The sequence below is a fragment of the Eptesicus fuscus genome, chromosome 4 (genome assembly GCF_027574615.1).
Source record: "Eptesicus fuscus isolate TK198812 chromosome 4, DD_ASM_mEF_20220401, whole genome shotgun sequence".
Classification (NCBI taxonomy): Eukaryota; Metazoa; Chordata; class Mammalia; order Chiroptera; family Vespertilionidae; genus Eptesicus; species Eptesicus fuscus.
The window spans coordinates 69,773,388-69,800,230 of record NC_072476.1 but is presented as its reverse complement, the minus strand read 5'-3'; the positions used below and the strand labels follow the sequence as shown (position 1 = coordinate 69,800,230).

Here is a 26,843-nt window from a genome sequence, read left to right as displayed (position 1 = left end):
CAGGTGCGAGCGGGGCCAGTGCTAACAGTGGGTGTGAGCGCTGACGGTGGGTGTGATTAGCGGCTCTGGCACTGGCAGCAGGTGCAAGCAGGGCCATCGCTGGCAGCGGGTGTGAGAGGTGGCTGCCGGCCCCGATCACTTCTTAGGAGCAGGGGGAGGTGGAGAAGCCCTGAGGGGCGATCTGAGCTGGCAGTCACCGCTCACACCCGCTGACAGTGCCAAGCGATCGGGGCAGTGCTGGCCGCAGGTGAGAGCACTGGGCGGGACCATGGCACACACAAGCAAAGAATTTTCAGTAACCACCAGAGGCTCGCCTCGATGACAGCAACCGGCGCCTGGCCTTGGTCTGGTGCGCTGCCCCCCACATCCCCATCACCTGCTCTACCATCCCACCATGGTCGACGCCTGCCATGTTCCGCACACACCCCCTGTGGTAAGCTCACGTCATAGCAACCAGTTCAGTTGTTCCACCATTTGGTCTATTTGCATATTAGCCTTTTATTATATAGGATGTCCAACACACTATCTGTTGCAAAGCACATGTTGAATACATCTTAACTTAGCTTTAAAAAGTAGAATTCCCCTGAAAATCCTTAGCATTTTAAAATAAAAATGATAACTTTACATTTGCAGATAACATAACATTTCTCTGTCATATATAGATATAATAATGGATTTGAGTAAGTTACAAAATAAAGGGGTGAGGAAACTGGCTTTGTGACTAACAATGAATGATTGACATGAACCAGTAAAGTGAAAATATGATGCCATCTACCTAATAATCATAGAATATACTGTTTATTCATTCTCATAAGCCAACAAAATCCGAGACTTTTCTAAAACCTGCAGCCAGGACATCCTAAAAACAATACTCTTTAAAATCGGAATGAATAAGTAAAATATTTATTGCAGTCTAAACTTCATAAACAAATTCCAGATAATTCTTAAGCGGCTCCTCAAAATAACTGTTTACCGTGAAGGAAAAAGCCGGTCTTCTTCTCAGAGCCACTTTCATGAACTCTGAGGCCAAGTTGAATGTCAGCATTTTCCTCGGCTCCTGGCTGAAGTTCAAAGTTGCTTCAGTGAAAAGGATAGGGCTGGCAGGCTTTAGGAAAAATGCAAACCCACAACATTACATAAGACGTCAGGGTCCAAGTGTACAGGGCTAGTCTGTTATGAAAGTTGTGTGAATATGCAGACACGTTGGCTTTGAATGCACCAGCACTGTGTGGTATGAATCTGCTTTCTCTCCAGGACTTCTTGGAAGAGCTGAAGCTGGTGGTGAGAGGCTCGCTGTTCCAGGTGGCCAGCCTGCAAGACTGCTTCCTGCAGCAGAGCGAGCCACTGGCCACCACAAGCACAGGTGTGGGCTCTTGGGCACTTTGCACACCTTCTTCAACACAGGCAAACCCCCAGGCCCCTGAATGGGCTGGGTCCCACCACCCAATGGTGGGCTGTGCACAAAGCGGTCCTACGGGAGGTATCTCCAGAAATCAGGCTCTTATGCCAAAATCCAGGGCAAGGAATATTTTCATTGCCCTTTTTTTTTTTTTATTTGTATAACGCCCATGGATTTTGAAGTCTCCAGTGGCATCATGACCATTATTTTTGAGATGAATTACACCCAGTTAAATTCCTATACCCTAGAATTTTGTCATAATTATTCTCTGGGAAATCACTTGCTTTGAGTGACTGTAGAAATGGCTGTTGCTGGCTGAATGCTCCTTACCTTCTGTCGTTGCTATAGGAGACTTTAATCGACAGTTCTTGGGGCAAATGACACAACTAAACCAGCTACTGGGAGAGGTGAAGGATCTTCTGAGACAGCAGGTAACAACCGAGACATACCATCAGAACAGCCCCGAGGAGCTCCGTGCGTGAGCTCGTGGAGCAGCAGGCTTACAGCACGGCAGCGGGCAGACCTGCGGCCCGGCCCCTGCAGCCCGCCCCACGCAACCCGCCCCACGCAGCCCGCCACCCTGGGACTCTTGACACAAAGGCTCTGGAAATGGGGGACAACCATGTGATAAACACATCAGGGCTCCAGGCAGAGGGGGAGCCATCAGGGGTTGCTTTAGAACTACTTTAAGAAGTATTTAATAGCTTGCTACACATAGATTCTTTCATTCCTGGACTATGTATCAGGTGCTCCTTTTCAACCTTTTTTTTTTTCCCTCTTCCCATTTCTAAAGGTCAAGGAAACATCATTTTTGCGAAACACCATCGCCGAATGCCAGGCTTGCGGTAAGTGCTTTTCTAGTAACTGGCTCATTCTGAGCTGGACAAGCAGATGCAGACTGATGAAGGGCCTGGGCCGGGGTGAGGCAACGTTGGCTGCGGTTTCTGGAGGTTTGGCACAGAGCTGGAGGGAAGAGAACTTCATTGAAAAACCAAATTTTATTTAGTGTCAGTTATGTTCCCTGGTGGTGAATAAGCCTATTGTTTTTCTTCTAGGTCCTCTTAGCTTGCAGTCTCCAACCCCAAACACACTGGTGCCCCAGGCACCCCCGGCACCCCCAGCACCCCCAGTGCGCCTGTGTGACTCCAACTCGTGTTTCCGCGGAGTCCGATGCACCAACACCAGAGATGGCTTTCAGTGTGGGCCCTGCCCCGAGGGCTACACAGGAAACGGGATCACCTGCTCTGACATTGATGAGGTAAGAGTTCATCTGGACAGGGTAGAGGCTCCCTAAATATCTTGCACCCCATACAGCTAATGGAAAAAGAAGCCAGGCTGATGACTAAGGGATGACTTGGGTTGTCCTCCCAAGGCTACTTAAAAACTACTTCCTGATGAGTCCCTCGAGACCATGAGGCACTGTGAGCAGTGGGAGGAAGGAGGCATGACACATGGTTGTGGCTGTGTTCGTAATACATCTCCCTGTGTCTCCCATTCTTCTACTTGTCCATGTTGCTACAATATGGAGATTTCAGCTTTATACTCTAACATTGATTATTTTTCTTAAGCAGTTTGTGATTTTTTCCTACACTTTTGCAAATGTGGGAGGGGCGAGATCTGTGTAAGGGTCTATTCCAGAGGTTGCAACTGATTTCTTCAAGCTTCCTAAAATAGAAAAGCAGAAGGGAGTCTCAAACCAGCGAGACCTGTTGAGGCCCCATAACCTGTGAGTAACCAAAAGTGTCAGGGATGGAGCCAGAAAGACCCACACAACAAATACAGGCTGGTTGGATGGCTGCCAAATCTGCCCATGTAGACTGTTTCAAGATCATGGCTAGCCAGTCAGTAGTCTAGTCCCCAAGTAGTGTTCATAGTAGGTAGCAAGGCTGCCATCAGAATGTGCCTTTCCCCTCCCAGCCAGCCAGAGGAAGGTCAGAAGGAGAAATGGAGGGGGTGAGGTACATGCAAGGACCTTAGACACACACACACACACACCACCACCACCACCACCACCACCACCACCACCACCACCCTCTTGTAGGTTTGTGGTAGCGCTCCACTGATTACCGCCCCAGGTAGTAAGCAATTAAGATGGTCTCTAGTAATCCCTCAATTGCAGAAACATCTGTACACATTTCACAACTGCATCTGGTTTCTATCTGTGAGCTGGAATTTTTCTCCTTTTGAAAGGGCCAGAAGTGGTCGTGTTTTTTACATTAGTTGAACTGGATAAAAAATAAATAAAAATCTCCTAGACTCCAAGGGCCTCGGAACTGCCATGGGCTTGCTAGGGCGCAGAGGCAGGCCCAGACTCTGATGGATCACATCTAACCGAGGAAACAATTGCCCTCGCTTTGTGTTTTTCAAGGTCTTTTCTTTTGAGTAGTTGGTTCAGTAACGCCTTTGGACTCACCTAACAGCCAGCCATCAAGTGGCCTGAGAGCGCTGTCCTTTCATTGATCTCTAAATTCCAAGTTAGAATACCAGGGACTTGACCCTGGGAAGTGGAGGGATTAACATTAAGACCCTTTCCATTTGGCTGTGCATTATTCTGTCATCCAGCAAAGCAACTCCAGATTGTGTGGGTCAGGGATTCCTAGGGTTACTATGACATTGGAAGCCTTTATTTCCTTTTACCATTCTGATCACCAAAAACTGATAGTTAAATGAATAAACAAGCTGTGCAGGTAGATAAATGAAAGTGTGAGAGTGTTTTCTCCAGGGGACTAATGACTTTGAATTTTTTTTTTCTCTCCAGTGCAAATACCATCCCTGCTACCCTGGCGTGCGCTGCGTGAACTTAGCTCCTGGCTTCAGATGTGACGCCTGCCCAGTGGGCTTCACAGGGTCCATGGTGCAGGGTGTGGGGATCAGCTTTGCTAAGTCAAATAAACAGGTGGGCTGAAGTTCATTTTTGCCTTAATTGCCAACCAAGAAACTCGGGTTGGTTCCTACCTCTCTCTGTATAAGCCTTTTCCTCCTTGAGCAGCCAATGCCATGTCGAATCTCATGGGGCCAGTGAGCAAATTAGGCGTTTACCAACTCATTTCTGAGTATATGTTTGTAAAGTTTAGTAGGGAGGAAACTCTTAAATTGGGATGACAGAGCATCACTAGAGAAACAGTGAATGAGGTAGCTCCGAAGATGGCCATGATCAGAAGCTGTTTTAGAGATGAGAGGATTTCAAGAGTAGAAATAATTCCCTAAGGAAACCCACCCCCCATCTCCCCCACCTCCCACCCCCTCTTCTTCTTATATAAGCTGTAAATTGCCGTAAGCATTTGAGTACTTTGTGACAGTCTCCATTTATTTCCAGATGCTCTATATCCTGGTCATTATTTAACTGGCTGACTGTGAAATTCTTTTTGATGTTTTCAGCCCTTAAAAATGGTTGGTCTATAAATATATTTTACTACCTTAGGGAAGTTATTAGCTTTAAAGAAGGGCAGGTTCATTATCTCCTAGCTGCCTATCAAGGGATTCCAGAGGGCATCATTTTTTTTTTTTTTTTTAGTAGAAAAAGGAGGCAAGCTAGACAGATAGGAATGACAACAAGCCATTAGAGTAATGACCCAGAGTTTTCCTCCAAAGACAAAATCTCCAGGACTAAACCAAGGAAAATAGAAAAAAAGAAATAGAAGGTGCTTTATGTAAGTTATTCAGGAGCACTTCCCAGTAGATTTCCAGCAATGTGGTAGATTGAACTAAGTAGAAGGGAGTCACCTTGATAAAATTTAACAAGAAATTTTAATGCATCACCAATATCAAAAGAAATAAAAAGAAATGTTTCAGGTTTCGGAAACAAAGAGGGAACTCAAAACCAGAGGTATGGGTGGAAGCTAATGTCACAGCAGCTCATGGAAGTGGCACTGGGTAGAGGTCCCAGGGGTGGGGGTCTGGGGTTTTAGCACCTACAAGAGTACAGCAGATACAGTCTTGAACCAGAGGAAGATCTAACAACCCTGAACAAAGCCAGGAGCCTCAGAGAGCTATGTCCCCCATTACAAGGAGATGAGAAAACTTCCCAAGCCCCCAAAATCAACAAGGAAGCCTGATGGCAGTTTGGGGACAAGGTTAACACAAATGAAAACTGTCCACAACAAATCAAAGCTCCAAGCTTATATCACATACAGTTGTGAGCTCCATATCTGTGTTACACATATAATACAGATATACAAGCCAAACATTAACATGAAAACCGACTCTGGAGCAGTAAAATCCCCAGAGCCCTGGCTGATGCCAAAGCCACACCACTTTGTGAAGAGACTCCAAACTCAGGGCCAGTGGAACACCCACAGGCAAAGGCAGGGCCACTGAGGATGTGCTCAAAAACAAAAATGGTAATTTATATGAAGATGCTACCATGGGAAAATGTGATAAATGTAAGTTCAAAAGGGTAAAGAAAAAAGGAAGGAATAGATACCATACTTAAATAATAGAGCAATGGGGGGAGGGGGGGGAGAGACGCACGTTTGAGAAATATCCAAGTAAAATTTATTCAGTGAAAAATATAACCATTGGCATTAAAAATGTAATAGATGAGCAAGACAACTAATAAGGAGTTTATAGATTTCAAAGGTGGAACTCAGGAAATCAGCTAGAATGATGCACAGAGAAATAACGATGTGGAAAATATGAACGAGAGGTTGAGTCAACAGAAGAGATTAATGAGAAAGTCCAATATTTATTTAATTGTAGTTCTAATGAAAGAGTAGAAGGCCCTGGCTAGTTTGGCTCAGCGATTAGAGCGTCGGCCCATGGACTGAAGGGTCTCGGGTTTGAGTTCCAGTCAAGGGCATGTACCTGGGTTGCAGGCTGAGCTGGGGAGTATGAGGGAGGCAACCAGTCAATGTGTCTCTCTCACATAGATGTCTCTCTCCCTCTCCCCCTCCTCCCTACCTTCCACTCTCTCTGAAACAGGGGTGGGGAACATCCAGCCCATGGGCTGTATAAGGCATAGAAATCATGTGGTCTGGCCCTGCCAAGGCATTAGGGGTGAGTTAATTAAGTGTTTGACCAAATATAGCAGGCTGATTTTTAAATTGATAATTTTGTATGGCCCGTGAATGAAAGATGTTATAAATGTGAAAAATGGCCCTTGGCAGAAAAAAGGTTCCCCACCCCTGCTCTAAACAATCAATGGGAAAAAATACTCTCAGGTAAGGATTTAAAGAAGAAGAAAGCAGAAAAAAGAAAGAAGAAAGAAGAAAAAGTAGAAGGAATAGGAGCAGAGGGAAGCTGAGAATTTTCCAAAAATTCTCAGGTAGAAGTGCATTGAGTCCCAAGCAGGAGAAAGGAAAAACTTCCTGACTAAAAGGGTTGTGGGACAGATTAGTCAAACAAGTTGTCTTTTCTGAACCACTTTAAATACCAATTAGTCAACTATCACTTGAAATTAGGTTAAGTACAGACTGATGCAAACACAGGGAGATGGCTAAAATAACACGCTGATTTCCATTCTGCCTGAAATTTCCTGTCTTCACTTCAGACAAGTATCAAAACACAGCAAAATTTATTTGCATTTCTACTTTAACGAACGTCTCTTTAAATCCTTCTGCCCTAGGTCTGCACTGATATTGATGAGTGTCGAAATGGAGCGTGTGTTCTCAACTCTATATGCACTAACACTCTGGTAAGTATTTTTCATGGCTGATGTGATCAAAGCAGACCAGTTATTAAACCAAGTGTATATTTATAAATCACAACCCCAAAACACACATAGAACACATGGGCATAACTTATTTTATTGGCAAGTGAGTTTGTGCTGAAAAACAGTTTTCAATATGTAAAGTAATTTTATAAGTATAATTTTATGACTGCCAAACTTGTTTATTTACTCTTCTGCCAAAGTTGCAGTGTTGGGCTTTTAGATAAATACTAGAGGCCTGGTGCATGAAATTCATGCATGGGGGTGGGGGGTGGCCCTCAGCCCAGCTTGCACCCTCTCCAATCTGGGACCCCTCCAGGGATGTCCGACTGCCTGTTTAGGCCTGATCCCGGTAGGATCGAGCCTAAACGGGCAGTTGGACATCCCTCTCACAATGCAGGACTGCTGGCTCCCAACTGCTCGCCTGCCTGCCTTCCTGATTGTCCCCTAACCGCTTCTGCCTGCCAGCCTGATCACCCCCTAACCACTCCCCTGCCAGCCTGATTGATGCCTAATTGCTCCCCTGCCAGCCTGGTCACCCCTAACTGCCCTCCCCTGCAGGCCTGGTCACCCCTAACTGCCCTCCCCTGCAGGCCTGGTCCCCCCAAACTGCTCTCCCCTGCAGGCCTGGGTCCCCCCCAACTGCCCTTCCCTGCAGGCCCAATCGCCCCCAACTTCCCTCCTCTGCCAGCCTGGTCATCCCTAACTGCCCTCCCCTGCAGGCTTGATCGCCCCCAACTGCCCTCTCTTGTAGGCCTGGTCCCTCCCAACTGCCTCCCCTGCTGGCCAGCTTGTGGTGGCCATCTTGTGTCCACATGGGGGCAGCCATATTGTGTGTTGGAGTGACAGTCAATTTGTATATTACTCTTTTATTAGATAGGATAGAGGCCTGGTGCACAGGTGGGGGCCGGCTTTTTTGCCCTGAAGGGTGTCCCAGATCAGGGTGGGGGTTCCCTTGGGGCATGGGGTGGCTTGGGCGAGGGGCCTGTGGTGGTTTGCAGGCCGGCCACACTCCCTGGCGACCCAAGCGGAGGCCCTGGTATCTGGGATTTTATTTATCTTCTATAATTGAAACTTTGTAGCCTTGAGCGGAGGCCAGGGCCGGCCAGGGTGAGCAGAAAGCTTGGCTTCCTCCATCGCCAGGGAAACCCAAGCCTCCTACTCACTCCGTGGCCACGGCCATTTTTGTTGGGATTATTTATCTTCTATAATTGAAACTTGGTAGCCTTGAGCGGAGGCCAAAGCAGGCCAGGAAGCTTGGCTTCCTCCATCGCTGGGGGCAACCCAAGCTTCCTGCTCTCTCCAGCTCCATGGCTGCCGCCGTTTTTGTTGGGATTTATTTATCTTCTATAATTGAAACTTTGTAGCCTTGAATGGAGTCCAGGGCCAGCCAGGGTGTGCGGGAAGCTTCCTCCATTGCCGGGAAACCCAAGCCTCCTACTCGCTCCATGGCCACAGCCAAATTGGTTAGGTTAATTTGCATACTCGCTCCTGATTGACTGATGGGCATGGCTTGTGGGTGTGGTGGAGGTACAGTCAATTTGCATATTGCTCTTTTATTAGATAGGATGGTGACAAATATGATCATTTTTGTATTTTAAAAGAATGAAGAGCTTCTTGGTTTATATTAACCCTTTGCACTTGCTTGCTTTTTTCTCGATTCCTTTATTCTAATGCTAACCGTGTCGAATCACACTCAACATCCGAGTGCAAAAGGTTAATAGTTAAGTATTCCAGAATACGGATTTTATTGGTGATGACACAGTAAATTGTATTCATTATTCCCATAAAACTTTTGAAAGTCATTTGTATTAAATTAAAATGCTCAGCATTTAGATAGTCTAAACTGTGAATCTTCATCCCAGGCAAACCCCCTACCCTGGCCCCAAGGCCCCCTTTTCTCCGACTCTTCGTGAGCCAAAGCGGCTCAGCCTAGGCTCATTTCCCCACCTACTCCCTCTCCTGTGCTTCTCCTATCCTAGCCCCTCCTTGTTTCACTGTCCCCAGTTTTAATAAACTGTCCTCTAAGAATAAAATAATAATAAAATAAAAAAATAACATTTAAAACTTCAGGTAAGGGTTTTATTTCTGAAAGTTTCTATCAACTGTTTCCAAAATGATTGGTGTAGCAACTAGATTGTCAATGAAAGAACTGCCGAATCCATTTATGACTGCTCCTAACTTACTGTATGTCCCTGGGAAAAGTCATTTAATCTCTAGATTCCTAGTTTCCTTGTATGTAAAAAGCATTTTAAAAATGCCAATCCCTTATTTTAATCCTCACAACAACCCTGTCAAGAGGCACTATTATCATCCCCATTTTACAGCTGAAAAAACTGAAGCACAGAGAGGTGAGGTGATTGGGCTAAGGCCACACGTGTCACCAGACTTCCAGTGTGGCTGCAAAGTCTGTGTTCTTATCCACAGGCTCTCCTGCCTAAGAAATCACAGGGGTTGATAGCTTTTTACCAGAACACCAGTAGTCTGCACCAATAAATTCGGGAGACGTTAACATTAAGGTAATACAGCCACCCAGGGAGAAGGAAAGTGGACAGTGGGACTGTGTAGAAACTCCAGAGAACCTCAGAAGATACAGAAGCAGGCACAGGAAAAAAGAGCAGAGCAGAGAAAGGAGAGGACGGACCAAATGAGGCACATCCTTTGAACTTGGCAATTCAGGGGGGTTCATCATTAAAACCATTGTGTACTTTATGTGGGTCTCTTTCATCATATGTACACTTTATCTCAATAAAGATTAAAAAAAAAAAAAAGTTGCTCCTGGTCCTAGAAGTGCCATTGCTATGGAGCCGACAGCTCATTTGTAGGTTTCTTCCATAGCAGCCCACCTCATCACAATTGTCAGTGCGAGGCCACCAACATTTATTTCTCTGAATCCTGTTCCTTTGTCATCAGTTGTAAAAAAAAAAAAAAAAGTGGGTGGAACAGTAAAAGAAAAATATTTTAACTTGTGTTTTAATCAAACCATCTCCCTTGTCCCAGAGCAAACTCTCTAACTTTACCTCCCAGAACATGATGGGAACTTTCCGCCCTTCTCCCTTGCCCTCAGTGGAGGTGGGCAATCAGAGTGGAGGTTCACCGCTTAGCCCTCTGCCTCCTCTTCTCCTATCCTTTCAGGCCTGCATGGCCTGCTGCAGCTTCCAATCTGGTGGCGTCTTCCCCAGTATTCCCGCCATCTTATAAGACATACGCGTAAGCAGTGAGATGGCTTGGGTCTCACTTAATCCAGGCACCACTGAGTACACGTGAAAGTAAACAGTCACAGTACCTCTTTGCTCACAGTTCTGAGCTCCTGGTTTATCATCTTATCTTTGCTCCTTTCAGGGATCTTATCGCTGTGGGCCTTGTAAACCCGGGTACACTGGTGATCAGACGAGGGGCTGCAAACCTGAGCGGAACTGCAGAAACCCAGAACTGAATCCTTGCAGTGTGAACGCGCAGTGCATCGAGGAGAGGCAGGGGGATGTGACGTGCGTGGTAAGTTGTGTGTCACTTGCTTTACCATTTTACCTTCCTCCGTTTTAAACCCCACCCCGGTTTCTACTTGCTTCAGGGCAAAAGCACTCAAACATGGAAACATTTCCATCAAGATAAACATAGAATGTAATAGCAGGAGGGTCCGCTGAGTTTGTGGGGAGCAATGAGAAGGTCCTTTAACCCACAGCTGCCTCTTCTCTCCCTGCTGGCCGTGGGTGGACACTGTCCCCTTGGGCAGCTCAGTGGTGGAGTCCCCGCTCCCAAGCACCCTCGGTGGAAGGCCTGAGAAATGTGCAGCAGGAGGCCAAGGAGCCTCCTTCCCTCCCTTCCATCTACTGCCCTCGTGATTTATTTGTATAACTTATTAGCCTCCTGCTGCCATTTCTAACTGTCCTCGCCCTTAAGACATCCACTTTCAAAATCTGGCCCCAGGCGGTGGGTGGCAGGGGCGAGGTGGTAGGCTGCTGTAAACCCTCAGAGGGAAACCTCCTGTCTCCCACGGGGGCGTGGGAAGGTGGGACAGAGCCGTTCTCTGTGTCTACCTTCCCCCAGGTGCAGGAATAGCCCAGTGGAGGTCACTCTCCTTCCTGTGTGTTTCCCAACCCTGGAGCCGATCCGGGGGCAAGGTGGCAGGGCAGGGCAGTCTCAGCCTGACGTGAGTCTCATGCCACGCTGGTGTGCTGGGCCCTTGGGGAGGAAGGCTTGTTCCTATTATCCATTCCCAAGCCTCAGGCTCCAGAGTCTTGGGGATTCTAGGCACTGAGACATCAGCCATGTGCAGCCGCTCACCTCCTTCTGTTGCAGTGAGCCAGGCCCTGGCAGGCCACCCTGAGTCTGACTTTCACAGGTTCACAGGGAGCACGTCCGAGTGGCGGGATGGATTCCCAGAGACTTCTTCCCGCTTCTCTATACCTCAAACTTGGACTTCCTGAAGCCCCCAACATTTCCTTCCATGAGCAGATCCCTTTTCAAATAGGAGAAATGAGAAGATTCAAAACTAAGTTAAAGAAATAAATATGATGCCATCAGCTCTCTCTGGCAACACAAAGTCCTGATGAAGGAGCAAGCCAGGTCACGGGGGGAAAGCCAGTTTCCCCAATTCCCACTGACTGGGCACATTTATCACCGTCGAGAGGGAAGTGTGTATCTATATTTAAAGCCTCGTTTTCTGTGAACAAATTAACAATTTCCCTGGGATGGTGGGTGATCAGGCTCTTAATATGTTTTTGAATTTGTAATAAGGCGCAATGACAGATGGTAAAAGATTAATACACTTGGTGTGACTACTAAAATAATTTAATCTGCCAGAAAATGGCTCATTAAAAATGTATTTGTTCCTAGAGGAAATTTTTTCTTCATTAAAATGAGTCAAGGTCCGTACCCCATAGCTGAGCTTTTCAGGCCTTCTGACGGCCCCGCGGAAGCAACTGAGCAGACATGGGGGAGTGCGGGAGGGGGTTTTTGGAAACCTGCCTTAAATCTCTGGTCGCAGAAGGCGAGTGCAAATGATTGAGAACAGGCAGGCTGCCGCTTAGGAAGTCACTGGTCTTAAATCACCTTATTTTGATTAGCGAGGCCAGGAAATGCAGCATTTACTCATGTGAAGTTTCTTTTCCCTTGGCCCTGACGCTGTTCCTCAGACTCCTTTTCCTCTCCCTGCCCTTCTAGCTCCCGGTGGTTTCCCAGGGCCCTTCTCCCATGTTCTTCTGCCTGCCCCTCCCGTGGGCGCCCAGCCTGCCCCTGGGCTGAGCTCCCAGGTACCATCTCATCCCCAGGACACCACTCACGGAATGATTTCTGCTCTCCTTGGTTTGGCTATGGACTATCAGAGGAAGAACTCAAAGTGCCCGTTAACCAAATATGCTAGTACATGGCAGAAGACCCCGGGTTTGGGTTCGAGTCCCAGCTCTGAGGCCCTGAGCAAGGGACCTAACCACTCTGAGCCTGGTTGCTGCTTGTGTAAATGGGATAACAGGGACCTTGCAGCAACATCGTAACAATTGGAGACAGTGGCTGTAGCGTCTGGTGTGGAAGGACTGGTGTTTTAATGCCTGTTGTGCTGACAGCGAGGCTTGCTCTCAGTGGCTGGTGGTGGCCGGATACCTGGGTAGACTTTTGCAGGGAAGTAGTGAGCAGCACACAGACCCAGCACTGTGCCTCGGGACACCAGCTCCTGGTAAAAGGGTATAAGTAGAGGTCAAGCACCTTAGGAGGCTCCTCCTCTGGTGGAAATTGACCTAGAAGACTGTTAGACTCAGAGAGATGACTGTGGTCCAAGAATGATAAGGAAAGTGCCACGTTTCCCCGGGGAAAAGAAATTGGACAATCACATGGAGAACTTTTGACAGTAACTCAAAATTACAAACACCTTTTTGAACCAGGAATTTCACACTAAGAAACCAGTGTAGAACAGCACGCATACTAGAGTTCTTTGTTGCAGCATAGTTTTCCATCTAAAAAGTGTTTAAAACCTAACACCCACCAGCAGAGCACTGGTTGAATTCATTGAGGCACATGCATACCACCTTATGTATGATCTATCTGTTGCCATTTTTAAAAAAAGACAACTCTACATGAAGTGGTATGGAAAGAGCTCCAATGTGTAATGTTAACTTCTAAAAAATCAAGATGCAGAATGGCATATATATGTATATGCTACCAGTTGTGTGAGAGGATAGAGGAAAAGGATGATGTGCATTTGCTTGTCTGTGCGTAGCCTGTCTCTCAGCGTGCACTTGGGAACTGATTACCTTGCTTGCCTGAGCTAAGGGAACAGGAGTGGGAAGTGACACTGTATCCCCTTTGCACCTATTGAAGTTTGAACCATTAGACTATTGAAAAAACAATTTAATCGTTTTAAAATCCTTCCCAACAAGGCTGTCTGGCTCTGGGCCCCACTCTGGGGATGTGCACACGGGAGCAGAGGCTCTTGTCAGCCACCAGCCTCCCGCCAGGCTCCGCTTCCCAGGCCTCTGACAGGCTTTCCCTTCACAGTGCGGAGTCGGATGGGCTGGCGATGGCTATTTCTGTGGAAAGGATGTGGACATTGACAGTTACCCAGACGAAGAACTGCCATGCTCTGCAAGGAACTGCAAGAAGGTATGGGGCGGGCGAGGGGGGGAGGGGGGCAAGTAGGAAATTCTCTCTCTCTCTTTCTCTCTCTCTCTCTCTCTCTCTCTCTCTCTCTCTCTCACTCACACACACACACACACACACACACACACACACTGTGGCTTTCTGAAGCCATAACTGATATGGGGGAGAGGTTCTGTAGGTTCCATTGAAATTTGCATTGTTAGAGGGGCTGCTTCTCAACTGTAGCAAAGCAGCGATCAGTAGTAAAGTCAGACAGCCACGGTGGTCCTGAGGTTTAGTTTAAAACAGATGTAGACAGGTGGTGTGGGAATTAGGGAGAAGTTGGTAAAAGGGTTAACCAACTGGTTACAACTAAGGGTTATAACTTTCAGTTATAAGATAAATAAGGTCAGAGGATCTAAGGTTTAATCTGGTGACTATAGTTGATCACACTATTATAGAGTTGAAGTTTGCTAAGAGAGTAGAACTTCAATGTTCTCAGCAAAAGAAGGGGGGAATATGTGAGGCGATGGATCTGTTAATTAACTCAGTGGGGGAATCCTTTCACAATATGTACGTATGCAAATCATCACATTGTACACTTCAAATAGCTTCACTTTTGTCAATTATACCTCAATAAAGCTTTAAAAAAGACACATGTAGATGTCTCTCTGAACTGTTTCCCCCTTAGGACAACTGCAAATACGTGCCAAACTCTGGCCAAGAAGATGCAGACGGAGATGGCATTGGCGATGCTTGTGATGAGGATGCTGACGGCGACGGGATCCTGAATGAGCAGGTACCTGCTTTGTGGGGAGGGCCTGTGAATTGCCACATGCCAGGGATGATGGAAGAAAGCCCTTGAAGTGAACTATTTCTATTAATCATCCCACATGTTAGTTTCCATGGCTGCATTCCCACAGCACTTCAACTTTTTATTCTAAGATCATCAAATGTTTAAAATATAAAACCGACCAAGTTGGGCCTCCTGAGTTCTGACAGCTCATGACCATGGGGTGGAGGTTGGCCAACATCCACCACAGAACCAAGTACCCGGTAGGGAAGCAGTAGCAGTCGGAGTACGTGTTCGGTCTTCTGATCCTGTAGGATAACTGTGTCCTGACTCACAACGTGGACCAAAGAAACAGCGACCAAGATATCTTCGGGGATGCCTGTGATAACTGCCGGGATGTCCTAAACAATGACCAGAAAGACACCGATGGGGATGGAAAAGGAGACGCCTGCGATGATGACATGGATGGAGATGGTGGGTTTGGCTCGTTTTGTAACGGATTTGGGACTCTGGTCCTTTTGCCCTGTTGTCTTTGAGGAGCAGGAATAGAATTTCCGACTAGGAGGGCCTTCCTAGTGGTGGTTGCATGCAGCCTGCATCTGGGGACCCGAAGTCCACTTGTGTCTGTGGAAGGAGACTCCACAGCCCACGCCCCTATTTAAGAACCTGGGTGTTCCTGGAACTCTACGTCATTGCCAGAAACCTTGTAGGAAATGCTTCTAGCAGTATGTTGTCCGGGCGGTGTCTTTGTAGGGCAGGGGTAGGGAACCTCCGGCCCACAGGCTGTTTAAGGCCTGTTAAATAATTTGGGCTGGCCCTGCTGAGGCATTAGGGGTGAGTTAATTAAAAGTTTGACCAAATATAGCAGGCTAAATTTTTTTCTTGTTCTTAATCCTCACCTCAGGATATTTTTCCATTGATTTTTAGAGAGAGTGGAAGGGAGCGGGAGAGACAGAGAAACATCAATGTAAGAGAGACACGTCAATTAGTTGCCTCCCGCACATGCCCCTGACCGGGGCCAGGGATTGAGCCTGCAACCAAAATATGTGCCTTTGACTGGAATCGAACCCAGAACCCTTCCATCCCAGGGCTGACGCTCTATCCATTGAGCAAAACTGGCTAGGGCTAGCAGGCTGATTTTTAAGTTGATAATTTTGTATGGCTGGCGAGTGTTATAAATATCCAAATGGCCCTTGGCAGAAAAAAGGTTAACCACCCCTGTTGTAGGGTATCTGTCTTCCAGATTATACCTTTCCTCACTCCCCACTGTCCTCCCTCCCTCCCTCCTTCTCCCTCCCTCTCCCTTCCAGATTATACCTTTCCCCTCTCCCTCCCTCCCTCCCTCCCTCCCTCCCTCCCTCTCCCTCTCCCTCTCCCTCTCCCTCCATCCTTTGACCTTACCTCCACATAGCTGCTGGGAAAGTGGTTGCTCTCTGAGGGTGGCCCAGGCAGAAGTCGCTCACCACATGCCTGTGAAGGCCTGACCTCTCAGCCCCGGAAGTGTGTGTTCCAGACTTGTCTGTGCTGTTCACCTGACTCAGGGACGCATTCCTTTCTCGTAGGAATAAAAAACATTCTGGACAACTGCCAGAGAGTTCCCAATCGTGACCAACGGGACAGGGATGGCGATGGCGTGGGGGATGCCTGTGACAGTTGTCCTGATGTCAGCAACCCTAACCAGGTCAGTGGGTCACAGGGGAACTTGAACTCTTGGCTGAACTCCTCTATGCAAAGATGCCTGTAAGACCAGGGTCTCCAACAAACAGCAGAGCCCAGCAGCTCAGTTCTTTGCTGTTGCCATATACCTACCAGAGCAGAGGTGGCAAGCTGCATACTTGGGCGTGGAGGGGATAGGAAGACCATCACAGGAGATCTGAGCCCCCTCTGGACTAATCTCACCGGCTGTAGGGTGCCTGGGAGGTTGGGTTATGAGTTTAATGATACCCAAACCATAACAAGGAAATTAACCATGGGAAACCTTGTGTCCTGTCAGTCCCCAAACCCCTGCACCGACTACGAAGGGACATTTCAGATTAAGTTCAGTCGGTGAGGTGCCGTTTCCCTTCCCACTCCTCCTTCCTGTCTGGGTAATTGGGGGTGACGTGTCATGTATTTTAAAGCCTGAGAGAGGGGAGTCATTGTTGCCCTCTGTGACTCGCTTTCGCTCTGGCTCAATTCCAAACTGCAGAAGCAAAGCAAAGCCGGCTTGCCTTGTCCCCGTGCCTATGGCTGGCTCCCTTCCCGCCCGTGACAGGGCTCCGCGTCTCCACCTGCCACCGGGCGGCCCCGGCGCCCTTCTGATGAGCTCATCTGGTGTGTAGGCAGCCCACCCGTGGAGCCTGATATTTTGGAAGGCTTTTCTGAAAATTCCGCATTGTGCCTACACCAATATGGTGTTGTCCTTTTGCAGTTTTACACCGTCCTGATTCCAGAGAAATAATCCCGAGACCCAGTGATGATGGGCCGGGTCTGCCTTCTCCGGAACATTCTGTGCACACAGGCCCAGGGATAAATAACATGCTCTGTTCTCTTTACAGTCTGATGTGGACAACGATCTGGTTGGGGACTCCTGTGACACGAATCAGGACAGGTAGGGGCCTCTCCAGCTGCATAGGGCCAGAGGAAACATCTGGAGGGTTTCATCCTTCAGAGCTTTCTGCTACTTGGGGATCTCTCTGGGTAGATGGAGCTGCTGGCGGGACAGTAGCCCTGACCCAGGTCAGGGCCACCTCCCCTCCCTGAAAGTTGTGTATTAGGGGGTGATGGTATCAGGAGTGCCACTAGGCACTCTAGCAAGGGAAGGTTTATTACGGGAGAGGCAGTCTAGCATCATACTGCAGAGATGGGCTCCAGAGTGACACAGCCAGATACAATCCCAACCCTTCACTTACAAACTTAGGCAAGTTACCTAATCTCTTGCACCTCAATTTTCTCATCTATAAATTGGGGGTGACAATAGCATGTAGCTCATAGGACTACTGTGATGATTACTTTGTGAAAAGTGCACACTACAGTTTCTGTTGCATAGATAGCACTCAATAGATATTAGTTCTTCTATTATATTCTCTCAGCTCTAGAGAGCTTCACCCACATCCCAAAATAGAAAGCTGTCTGTTTGCTGTGGGACCACTGTTTTGTTTTATCATCATCCTTGGAATTTTTCATTCCACTTCCCTTATGTGAGTGGAACTATTCAATGTAGATGAATTTTGTCAACCCTGCTCGCCCCAGAGTTAGAGTTCTAGGTCAAGGGCTGGAGCAGGTGCTGCAGAAACATCACCAAAAATGCAGACATGTGCAGCTCTGCCCTAGCGGCTCCTGCAGAAGCAGGCTCTAAACCCTCCCACCTCCGCGGGGAAGCATGGCACAGGTGGCAGGGCAGGGATGCGGGAGGGAGAGGACTCCAAAAGGCAGAGCAGGAGGTAACATAGCTTCCCTTCTCAACCTCTTCCCAGAGGTTGCCCTCCAGGTGGACCTTGCTCAGGGTCAGTTCCTGTAAAGTCCCACCTTTGCCCTGTGCTCAGTGTCCTTGTGGCACAGTACACACTGGCTACCTGAACTTAAGTGTACTGCTCAGTCTCTCAGAGTCTCAACTTCTCCATCTGCAAAGGAGAGATCATTGTCTCTCGAAAGTTATGGTGAAATGAGAGAGAGCGTGGGTAAAACTCCCGGCACAGTGCTGGTCCTCGGGTGCCCTGCAGGAAAGGTGGCTGTTGTTATCACAGCATGAGGAGAGGCAAGTCAGACACAGCCTGACATAGGACGTGTCTGCTTTTGGGTGGAAGGTGGAACTGGTACCCTGATAACTTCCCTAAATGATGTCAAGAATGCTCCCTGTTGCAGGTCATCCTGCACTCTGAGTGCCATCTAAAGAATTTCTGGAATATCCTGTCCCACCAGCCTCTAGATGTTTGCATAAAATAAATGACTCATTCTGCTACATTTTAATCCCCACAGCTTTGAACCTTGGGGAGGAGGCTAGGAACATTTTTGCATGAAAATGTTCGGGGCTGTATAGAATGGCTGCTAATAGAAATGGTCTTATGACTTACAAAGCAGCCCTGGTACCTGCGCAGGGATTCCACCGTGTGAGCTGTGTCATCTTCTGCTTGCCCGGGCTGGCCTCACTTTCTTTGGGACCCAGCTGGGAAGCCTGGCCTGAAGGGCATAGACTCGTCCCTGGCTTCCCTCCCCTGTCCTATCCCGGACGAGGTAGGGACAGTTCCCAGCCCAAGACAGGCCCTGGGTGGAGCCAGGTGAAAGGAGTATGTGCTCTGATTCAGGATAGCCATGGGGTGTCTGTCAAGCAGGGAAAGCTCTGGGGACAGGGCACTAGGCCTGGAAGGGAGGCGATCAGGTGTGCAGAGAGAGGGGGCTCTGAGAGGTGCTGTAGACCAGGACTGACCCGAGCCCACATGCTCCCCTCTCAGAAAGGGGCTCCCTGTTTCCTTTGCCATTCGCATCTGATCCTTCTTGGGTCTACTGGCCAGGAAGGTGGAGAGTAATAGACAGGAAAACATTGTAGGGCTCCCTACGACCAGGAGAGATTTTTTTCCCTCTGTTAAAGCTGAATATGCAAAATCCTAATCATTTAATCTTCATAACAGCCTTATGAAGGAGGCTCTGTTATTATTTCCATTTTACAGATGAGGCACTGAGCCATAGAGGGGTCCAGTACCCTGCCTGGGGCCCACCTGCTGCTAAGGGGCTGAGCAGTCTGGCTCTACCACCCCTCACTCTGTTTCCTGGGCACATTCTCTCAGTCATGGATCAGCTAGTAGCCTCCAGGGCTGATAGGAGCATCTCGGCACAAGATCACAAACTTGACCCTTATTTCTTGCCTAGGAAGTGATCTATTGTTTCATCAGGTGGAGGAGGTGGGAAATGGTCTCTGAGGCCTACAGGGCAGCCTTACCTAAGGACACATGTGTCTGTTCAAAGACCAGGCGTGGCTAAAACCCCCAACCCAGACTCTCCCTCCTGAGAGCTGGACCCTCGCTGCCCTGTGACTCCCACTGCCTCTCCTTCCTCCCACAGTGACGGAGACGGGCACCAGGACAGCACAGACAACTGCCCCAACGTCATTAACAGTGACCAGCTGGACACTGATAAGGATGGAATCGGTGACGAGTGTGATGATGATGATGACAATGACGGCATTCCAGACCTGGTGCCCCCTGGACCGGACAACTGCCGGCTGGTCCCCAACCCGGCCCAGGAGGACAGCAACAGTAAGCGGGCTCAGCCCAGGACTGCACGGGACTCCCGGGCTCCCTTCGGCCAGGCACAAGGCGGCACACCTCTCCCAGGGCACTCGCTTCTCTGAGTAGCCACAGCTTGTGTGGACAGTAGACATCTGGTAGTTTCTATTCTCCAGCTGTCAGACAAAAGCTGCTGTGCAATTCTGAGGAGCCCTCGGAGGAGAGCACGTGGGCAGGGAGCAGCCACATGCTCCCGCTCAAGGAGCCTGGAGAGCTCTCTGCCATCTCGCTCCCCTCTCCCGGAGCCACAGAAAAGGAGGAGAGAGAGAAGGCGAGCAGCCAATGGCTTAGGTAGGGTCACAAACTCAGGTGTCTGCAAGGGTCAAGCCAATAAGGAAAGGTGTGCCCCAAGCCAGAAATGAGACAGCAGGTGAGGACTGTGGTGAGCCATGAGGGCCCACCCATCCACAGCTAGGCAGATTCCAATATTTTAGCACCATCAGCTGGACAAAACGTACTCTGGGCCAGATTCAGCCTCAGAACCACCGTGGTCTTAGAGATAAATTTTGGTGACAATTTCCATGCTTTTTATACGTAGAGAGTTGTATAGAAAGTTCTATAAACATTTGCTTATGTAGGGTCAGGCTTAAGACCCACCAGGTGGTGAACCCCACTGTTCTCAGAGGACACCCAGGGTTTCTTGTGAGGCCCGTTTTGAACAGTTCCCCTTCACTGAGGCCCCAGGAAATTCTTTTGGTCACATACAGTGGGCTCACCAGCCCAGCACCAGGACTGCAGGGTGGGCGGGGGCAGGCTCAGACGTGGCTGATGTCAAGGCCTCCTTTCCCACTGGGTTGAAAGCCCTGTCCTGGGGTGGGCCTTGGGCTTCCTTCTGTTCCTTGTCCAGCCCCCCTTCTCTTCAGGAGTGGTGGTGGGTGCCGGCCTTATAAGTTCCCCTCTCCCTCTTCTACCCCGCTCAGATGACGGCGTGGGGGACCTCTGTGAGACAGACTTTGACCAGGACAAGGTCATCGATCGGATCGACGTCTGCCCGGAGAATGCTGAGGTCACCCTGACCGACTTCCGGGCCTACCAGACGGTGGTCCTGGACCCTGAAGGGGATGCCCAGATCGATCCCAACTGGGTGGTCCTGAACCAGGTGGGTCACATGGTTGCCAACATCTCAGCTTTGCCTGAACACAGACACAGGCCCTCTGAGAGCAGTAGGTAACATTTAGAGAGTGCTGACGGCAAGCCAGGCACATTCCACGTCACAGCTGTTCCTCACAGTAACCCTATGACAAAGCACTTTCATTAGCCCCATTGTACAGGTAATAAGATAAAGGTTTGTAATGCTTAATGATCGCTCATGGTAGCACTGCAGGTAAGTGGCTGAGATCGCTGAATTGGGACCCAGGCAGTCTGACCCCACAGCCATGCTCCTAATTTCTCCAGTAGACTGCCTCCCTGTGTAACTAAAGGAGGAAGGCACAGAGAGGCTTAGATTTTCCAACATCACCCAGCAAGACATTCATTAGAAGTGCATGTTCTCCAGTGAAGGCTTTATTGAGTCAGCTTAAGTGACAGTTTTAGCAAAATTATTTCTCTTCGGCTTTGAGCCCAAACAAGGAAGAACAATCCCTCAGATAATGCAACCTTTACGTGGAGGTCAGACATCGCTGACCGCTCACTCACGATGCCTGAGGTTCGGGGCTCACTCTGCCCCTTTGAAGAACCCTCCTCACTCCTTCAACTCTCTCTGCAGGGCATGGAGATTGTGCAGACCATGAACAGCGACCCTGGGCTGGCAGTCGGTATGTCCGGGCCTTCAGTACCACTTGAGTAGAATTCATTCTTCCCAGCTACCCGTGTGGCTTTGTCTGCTTTTCTAACTATATTCTGATCTCCACAGGATACACGGCTTTTAATGGAGTTGACTTCGAAGGGACCTTCCACGTAAATACCCAGACGGATGATGACTATGCCGGCTTCATCTTTGGTTACCAGGACAGCTCCAGCTTTTACGTGGTCATGTGGAAGCAGACAGAGCAGACGTACTGGCAGGCCACCCCATTCCGGGCTGTTGCAGAACCTGGCATTCAGCTTAAGGTATGGGTGAAGTTACTCATCTCAGTTTATCCTGTGCCCTCACCCTCCTTTTAAATTCCATAATCTCCCATGCGGCAATGGTTGCATTCATGCTAGTGTTCAAGTCAGGGAACAATAGAGTCCACCCGGGTCCTTGCCTGTATTCCTATGGACGAGCCACATTCTAACTTCTGGATGGCTCTAGCGGTGAGACCATCAGTCCAAGTAGGATCCAAAAAGTGGAGAAGATTTGGAGGTACATCTCAGGCACACTGTTGGAAACCGGTTCCTCGATGGGGCCTCCTTTATACAGAAGGGCTGAGAACTGCCTCTCCCTCCTGCTGGAGAAAAGACATATTTCAGAACCTTCTTGGGGCAAATGTGGGGAGCAATGGATGTATAGCAGGAAAAATATGGGAGGGGTTGTGCAGTGGTCGGCAAACTCATTAGTCAACAGAGCCAAATATCAACAGTACAACGATTGAAATTTCTTTTGAGAGCCAAATTTTTTAAACTTATAAACTTCTTCTAACCTCACTTCTTCAAAATAGACTCGCCCAGGCCATGGTATTTTGTGGAAGAGTCACACTCAAGGGGCCAAAGAGCCGCATGTGACTCACGAGCCACAGTTTGCCGACCACGGGGTTAGTGGAATATTAGCCAGTGCTGGTTATTAAAGGGCTAGGATCACCTCAGTAGAAATGGCATCCTAAGGATTTATGCTTTTGTCCAAATCCAGGGCAGCCAGATTGTAACCATGAACTCACTCACTGCCCCGTCACCACCCCACAGATCCAGGAAGGGTGGCCTGTGTGTTCTGTTCTAAATCCCTGCTCCTGTCATTGTCCAGGCTGTTAAGTCTCAGACAGGTCCAGGGGAGCATCTCCGGAATTCCCTGTGGCACACCGGCGACACCAGCGACCAGGTCAGGCTTCTGTGGAAGGACTCCAGGAATGTGGGCTGGAAGGACAAGGTGTCCTACCGCTGGTTCCTGCAGCACAGGCCCCAGGTGGGCTACATCAGGTAGGCGGACGACCCTCTCACCTTGCGCCCGACTCAAAGCACACCCTCATTCTGCATCGCAGGCCAGGGTTTCTGAGACCTTGGGCTATGGCTCACTAAAAGAGGTGGGAGGAAGACTCAGGCTGACCCTGTGGCTGAGTCTCCATCCACACCTCCCGTGATCCCCTGCGCCGTGTGTGATCCCTCACTTGTGAATATTTCACACTGCCGTGAGTCCTTTAGAGTCTGTCTTTTCTCCTGGACATAAGCTCCACGAGGGTTGTGCCTGTGTCTTATTTCATCTTGGTCTACCAGCACCCGGCACAGTGCCTGGCATATCCCACACACACATGCATGGGTTTTCATGTAAGTCAGTGGTTCTCAACCTTCCTAATGCCATGACCCTTTAATACAGTTCCTCATGTTGTGGTGACCCCCAACCATAAAATTATTTTCGTTGCTACTTCATAACTGTAATTTTGCTACTGTTAATGAATCGTAATGTAAATACCTGTGTTTTCCGATGGTCTTAGGCGACCCACAGGTTGAGAACCGCTGCTGTAGAGCCTGAGACCATCAGAAAACAGATATTTACATTACAATTCATTAACAGTAGCAAAATTACAGTTATGAAGTAGCAACGAAAATAATGTTATGGTTGGGGGTCACCACAGCATGAGGAACTGTATTAAAGGGTCACGGCATTGGAAAGGTTGAGAACCACTGATGTAAGTCAATGTAATCTGCCTTATTTCCCTATAGGGCTATTTTTAAAACAAACTAAAAACTATTCTCAGAAGCTAGGACGGCTTAGGACTATAGCTGTGGAATTTAGACAGTTACTCACTTCCTCCAGCTTATGCAGTGTGTTTACGGACCGGCATGGATTACAGTCTCCTGATACAGCAGCCTAGAGGGGAAAAGGAAATCATGAGGCTAATTCTTGGAGACTTCATTTAGAATGTGCTGTTTGTCTCACAGTAACATGGTCTTGTTCTCAGCCCTGTTAAGTCCAAGGCCCCTTTTTTATAACATATTTTAACCCCCTCTTCTGTCTCAAATGGAATCATAGAAAACATAACCTGCACATATAGTTTTAGAAAATCAATTTGATCCCTAACAATAGAGAAATACTTGAAGAATACTTTACAACCAAATGATGTAAATGCTTGAACCTAACCACACCAAAACACACAGTGAGAGAAAGACGTGCACCCATCCCTAGAATCACTGTGAAGGTGACATTCTAATAATATGGATTGTGGTATTGGTGACTTCAATATTACAATGGTGTTGCCAACAGGAATGTGAATTTCTAAAATGGTGAACAGCCTCTTTTTTAATCTTAATTTTTTCAATTACAGTTGACATTCAATATTATATAGCATAGTATAACATAGGTGTATAGTATAATGGTTAGACATTTCTATCATTTATGAAGGGAGCTCCCCCATAAGCCTAGTACCCAATTGACACCATACATGGTTATTACAATATTATTGACGATATTCCCTATGTTGTACTTTATATCCTTGTGACTATTTTGTAACTAACTACTCTCCACCTTGGATCTGTACTTCTTAATCCCTTCATCTTTTTGTCCCGCAACCATCAGTTTATGTATTCTGTATCCATGAGTTTGGTTTTTTGTTTGTTTTTTAAGATATTTTTATTGATTTTAGAGAGGAAGGAGAAGGAGAGAGATAGCAACATCAATGATGAGAGAATCATTGATTGGCTGTCTCCTGCATGCCCCCTACTGGGGAATGAGCCTGCAATCTGGGCATGTGCCCTTGACCGGAATCAAACCCAGGACCCTTCAGTCCGCAGGCTGACACTCTATCCACTGAGCCAAACCAGCTAGGGCCATGAGTTTGTTTTTGAATAGCTCTTTTTTTACTCAACAGTTTCTTAACTTGCCCTGGCAAAAAAGTAGGTTTATAGTTGTGAGTACGCAAAACAGTTTATTCTTGTGTTATTATTTGTTAGTAACTGTAAGCCAACTTTTGCCCATCTCTGTATTAAAACAGTGCAAAGAATACATGTTCACAAGTAAAGGGAGTTAGGATCTAGGCCCGGGTAATGATTCAACAGGCTCCTCACCTACCTACATGCCCTCTAGGATGAAGGACAGTGTTGCTTGCTCCCTCCGGGGCCTTGTAAGCAACCCCGGCATCATTAATGCCACAGTGACAGGATTTCTAAAACCCTGCTGTAGGGAGTGTCGCTCCTAATGAAAGTCACTGCTCCGAGGTGCCACCAAACGAAATAAATCAGACCTAAGGAAAGCAGCCTTTTTTAGGCATGGATGGCATCTTGCCAAGGTAACTCTCAGAACCATGAAGCCACAGAACTTCTTGGTCCTGGGTCATATTGTGATTTCTCTGTAACTGATTAACAAGTACCCATCGGGTGTGACTCTGCCCGGTGTCTTGTTAGGCCTTTGGAGACACAAGTTGGGAAGACATGTCTTCCAATCTAGTAGGGCAGGGGGAACAGCTGGGGCACAGCCCAGGTGTGTGAAAAACAGAATAGGAACAGGAGCAAAGATGCGCCTAAGCAGTGGGAGCCCTCAGGATGGGCACTTCACCTCACCTTGGTTTGGGTTTCATGGACTTGCTCGGGCTGTGTTGTCCACAGGGTGCGATTTTATGAAGGCTCTGAGTTGGTGGCTGACTCTGGAGTCACCATAGACACCACCATGCGAGGAGGCCGGCTCGGCGTCTTCTGCTTCTCCCAAGAAAACATCATTTGGTCCAACCTCAAGTATCGCTGCAATGGTAACGTACCTTTTGTTACTGCGCAATATCGCTAGAAGTAATCAACTAATGCCGCCTCATTTTTATGGCACTTTCCTCCCAGAAGCCCGAAGTCTATGCCACACATTCATTAAAACCTGGTTGTCCCTGTAAATGAAGTAAAAGGTAGATCTCATTTTTCCTATTTGACAGATGAGGACATGGAGACCCATGGAATTTAACTTCTTGGCATAGGGTTTGAGGTTCAGTGAGAAAATCAGGTCTAATTTTCCGGCATCCTTTATTTGCATACAGCTCAAACATAATCAGACTCAACATTTACTCTGCCTGCTGATGTTCTTTCCGCCTGTGAATGAGCCCTCCTGGGCTTCAAGGCCATGATCCCCCAAGCAGCCTAAAGTAGGAAATGGCTGCAGGGCCCGTTGGACAGGCTGACAGTGCCCCCTACAGGCCGCCTGCACTGGGCAAGGTGGAGCAGCATTCCCGTGTAAGGACCCTCTCTAACGCCCTGTGCCTGTTTTTGTTCGCAGACACCATCCCAGAGGACTTCCAAGAGTTCCAAACCCAGAATTTCGATCGCCTGGATAAGTAAACTCAAGAAGCAATTCATAACTGCTTTTCCAAACACTAAAGCCTTATTTTTTTTTAACTTTCTACAACTTTCTTTATATACACTGTGGCTTTCTTTTACCACCCCAAATGTATCAAACTTTTTATATGAACGTAGCAATAAAGAAGAGATAATTTCTAAAAACAGTGTCACTCAGACATCACTTACACACCATCAAAGCCTGGGCCACAGGTATGTTGTCCTGAGGCCTCCACGTTCAACTTGCAGGGGGATCTCTGTTCCTCAGACCAGGTCAGTCAATAGGACTGAGCATGTGTGGGAAACAAGGCCCAGGCCAAAGGTCTCATCTTCGATCACTCCAGTTGGCATCACACAAAAACCTAGCAGTTCCATGCTCACCTCAGCAGCCTCCTTACCAGGAAACGTGTTCAGAGGCACCTTCCCTATGAAGATTTTTCCTGACCAATCCTGGGGCCTAATTCTTTCTGATACCCTCCTCCACCCACACACCTCCACAGCGACTTCTATACCACCAGCAACACCGGCAACAGTTACGCTTATTTACATGTATATTTGGCTCCCCCTAGTGGCACATAAGCTTACTGAGCATAAAGGACAATCAGTAGACCCAAATGCCTAACAGTATAGCCATCCTTTGGTATCCACTGGGGATTGATTCTAGGACTCCCTGTAGATTCCCAAATCTGCAGATGCTCAAATCCCTTATATAAAATTGCAAAATATTTGCATAATGTAAATCATCTCTAGATTACTTATAATACCTAATGCAACGTAAATTGTTGTTATACTGTA

The 26,843-nt window shown here is 48.0% G+C and overlaps 1 protein-coding gene across 1 annotated transcript in view; it reads left to right on the top strand.

Annotated features, from left to right (window-relative positions):
* The window catches only part of THBS4 (thrombospondin 4), a 51,054-nt gene extending 24,847 nt beyond the window's left edge, over positions 1-26,207 (top strand). The window contains exons 4-22 of the mRNA XM_054714296.1: positions 1,255-1,363; positions 1,748-1,830; positions 2,193-2,244; positions 2,455-2,657; positions 4,158-4,295; positions 6,963-7,031; positions 10,389-10,541; positions 13,536-13,640; positions 14,308-14,415; positions 14,724-14,883; positions 15,972-16,090; positions 16,947-16,999; positions 19,447-19,640; positions 20,591-20,769; positions 21,376-21,424; positions 21,523-21,719; positions 22,549-22,721; positions 25,341-25,480; positions 25,990-26,207. Coding sequence (XP_054570271.1) covers positions 1,255-1,363; positions 1,748-1,830; positions 2,193-2,244; positions 2,455-2,657; positions 4,158-4,295; positions 6,963-7,031; positions 10,389-10,541; positions 13,536-13,640; positions 14,308-14,415; positions 14,724-14,883; positions 15,972-16,090; positions 16,947-16,999; positions 19,447-19,640; positions 20,591-20,769; positions 21,376-21,424; positions 21,523-21,719; positions 22,549-22,721; positions 25,341-25,480; positions 25,990-26,051 — 2,346 coding nt within the window. The 3' untranslated portion in view covers positions 26,052-26,207. The remainder of the gene's footprint in view (positions 1-1,254; positions 1,364-1,747; positions 1,831-2,192; positions 2,245-2,454; positions 2,658-4,157; positions 4,296-6,962; positions 7,032-10,388; positions 10,542-13,535; positions 13,641-14,307; positions 14,416-14,723; positions 14,884-15,971; positions 16,091-16,946; positions 17,000-19,446; positions 19,641-20,590; positions 20,770-21,375; positions 21,425-21,522; positions 21,720-22,548; positions 22,722-25,340; positions 25,481-25,989) is intronic.
* Positions 26,208-26,843: the final 636 nt, after the last annotated feature.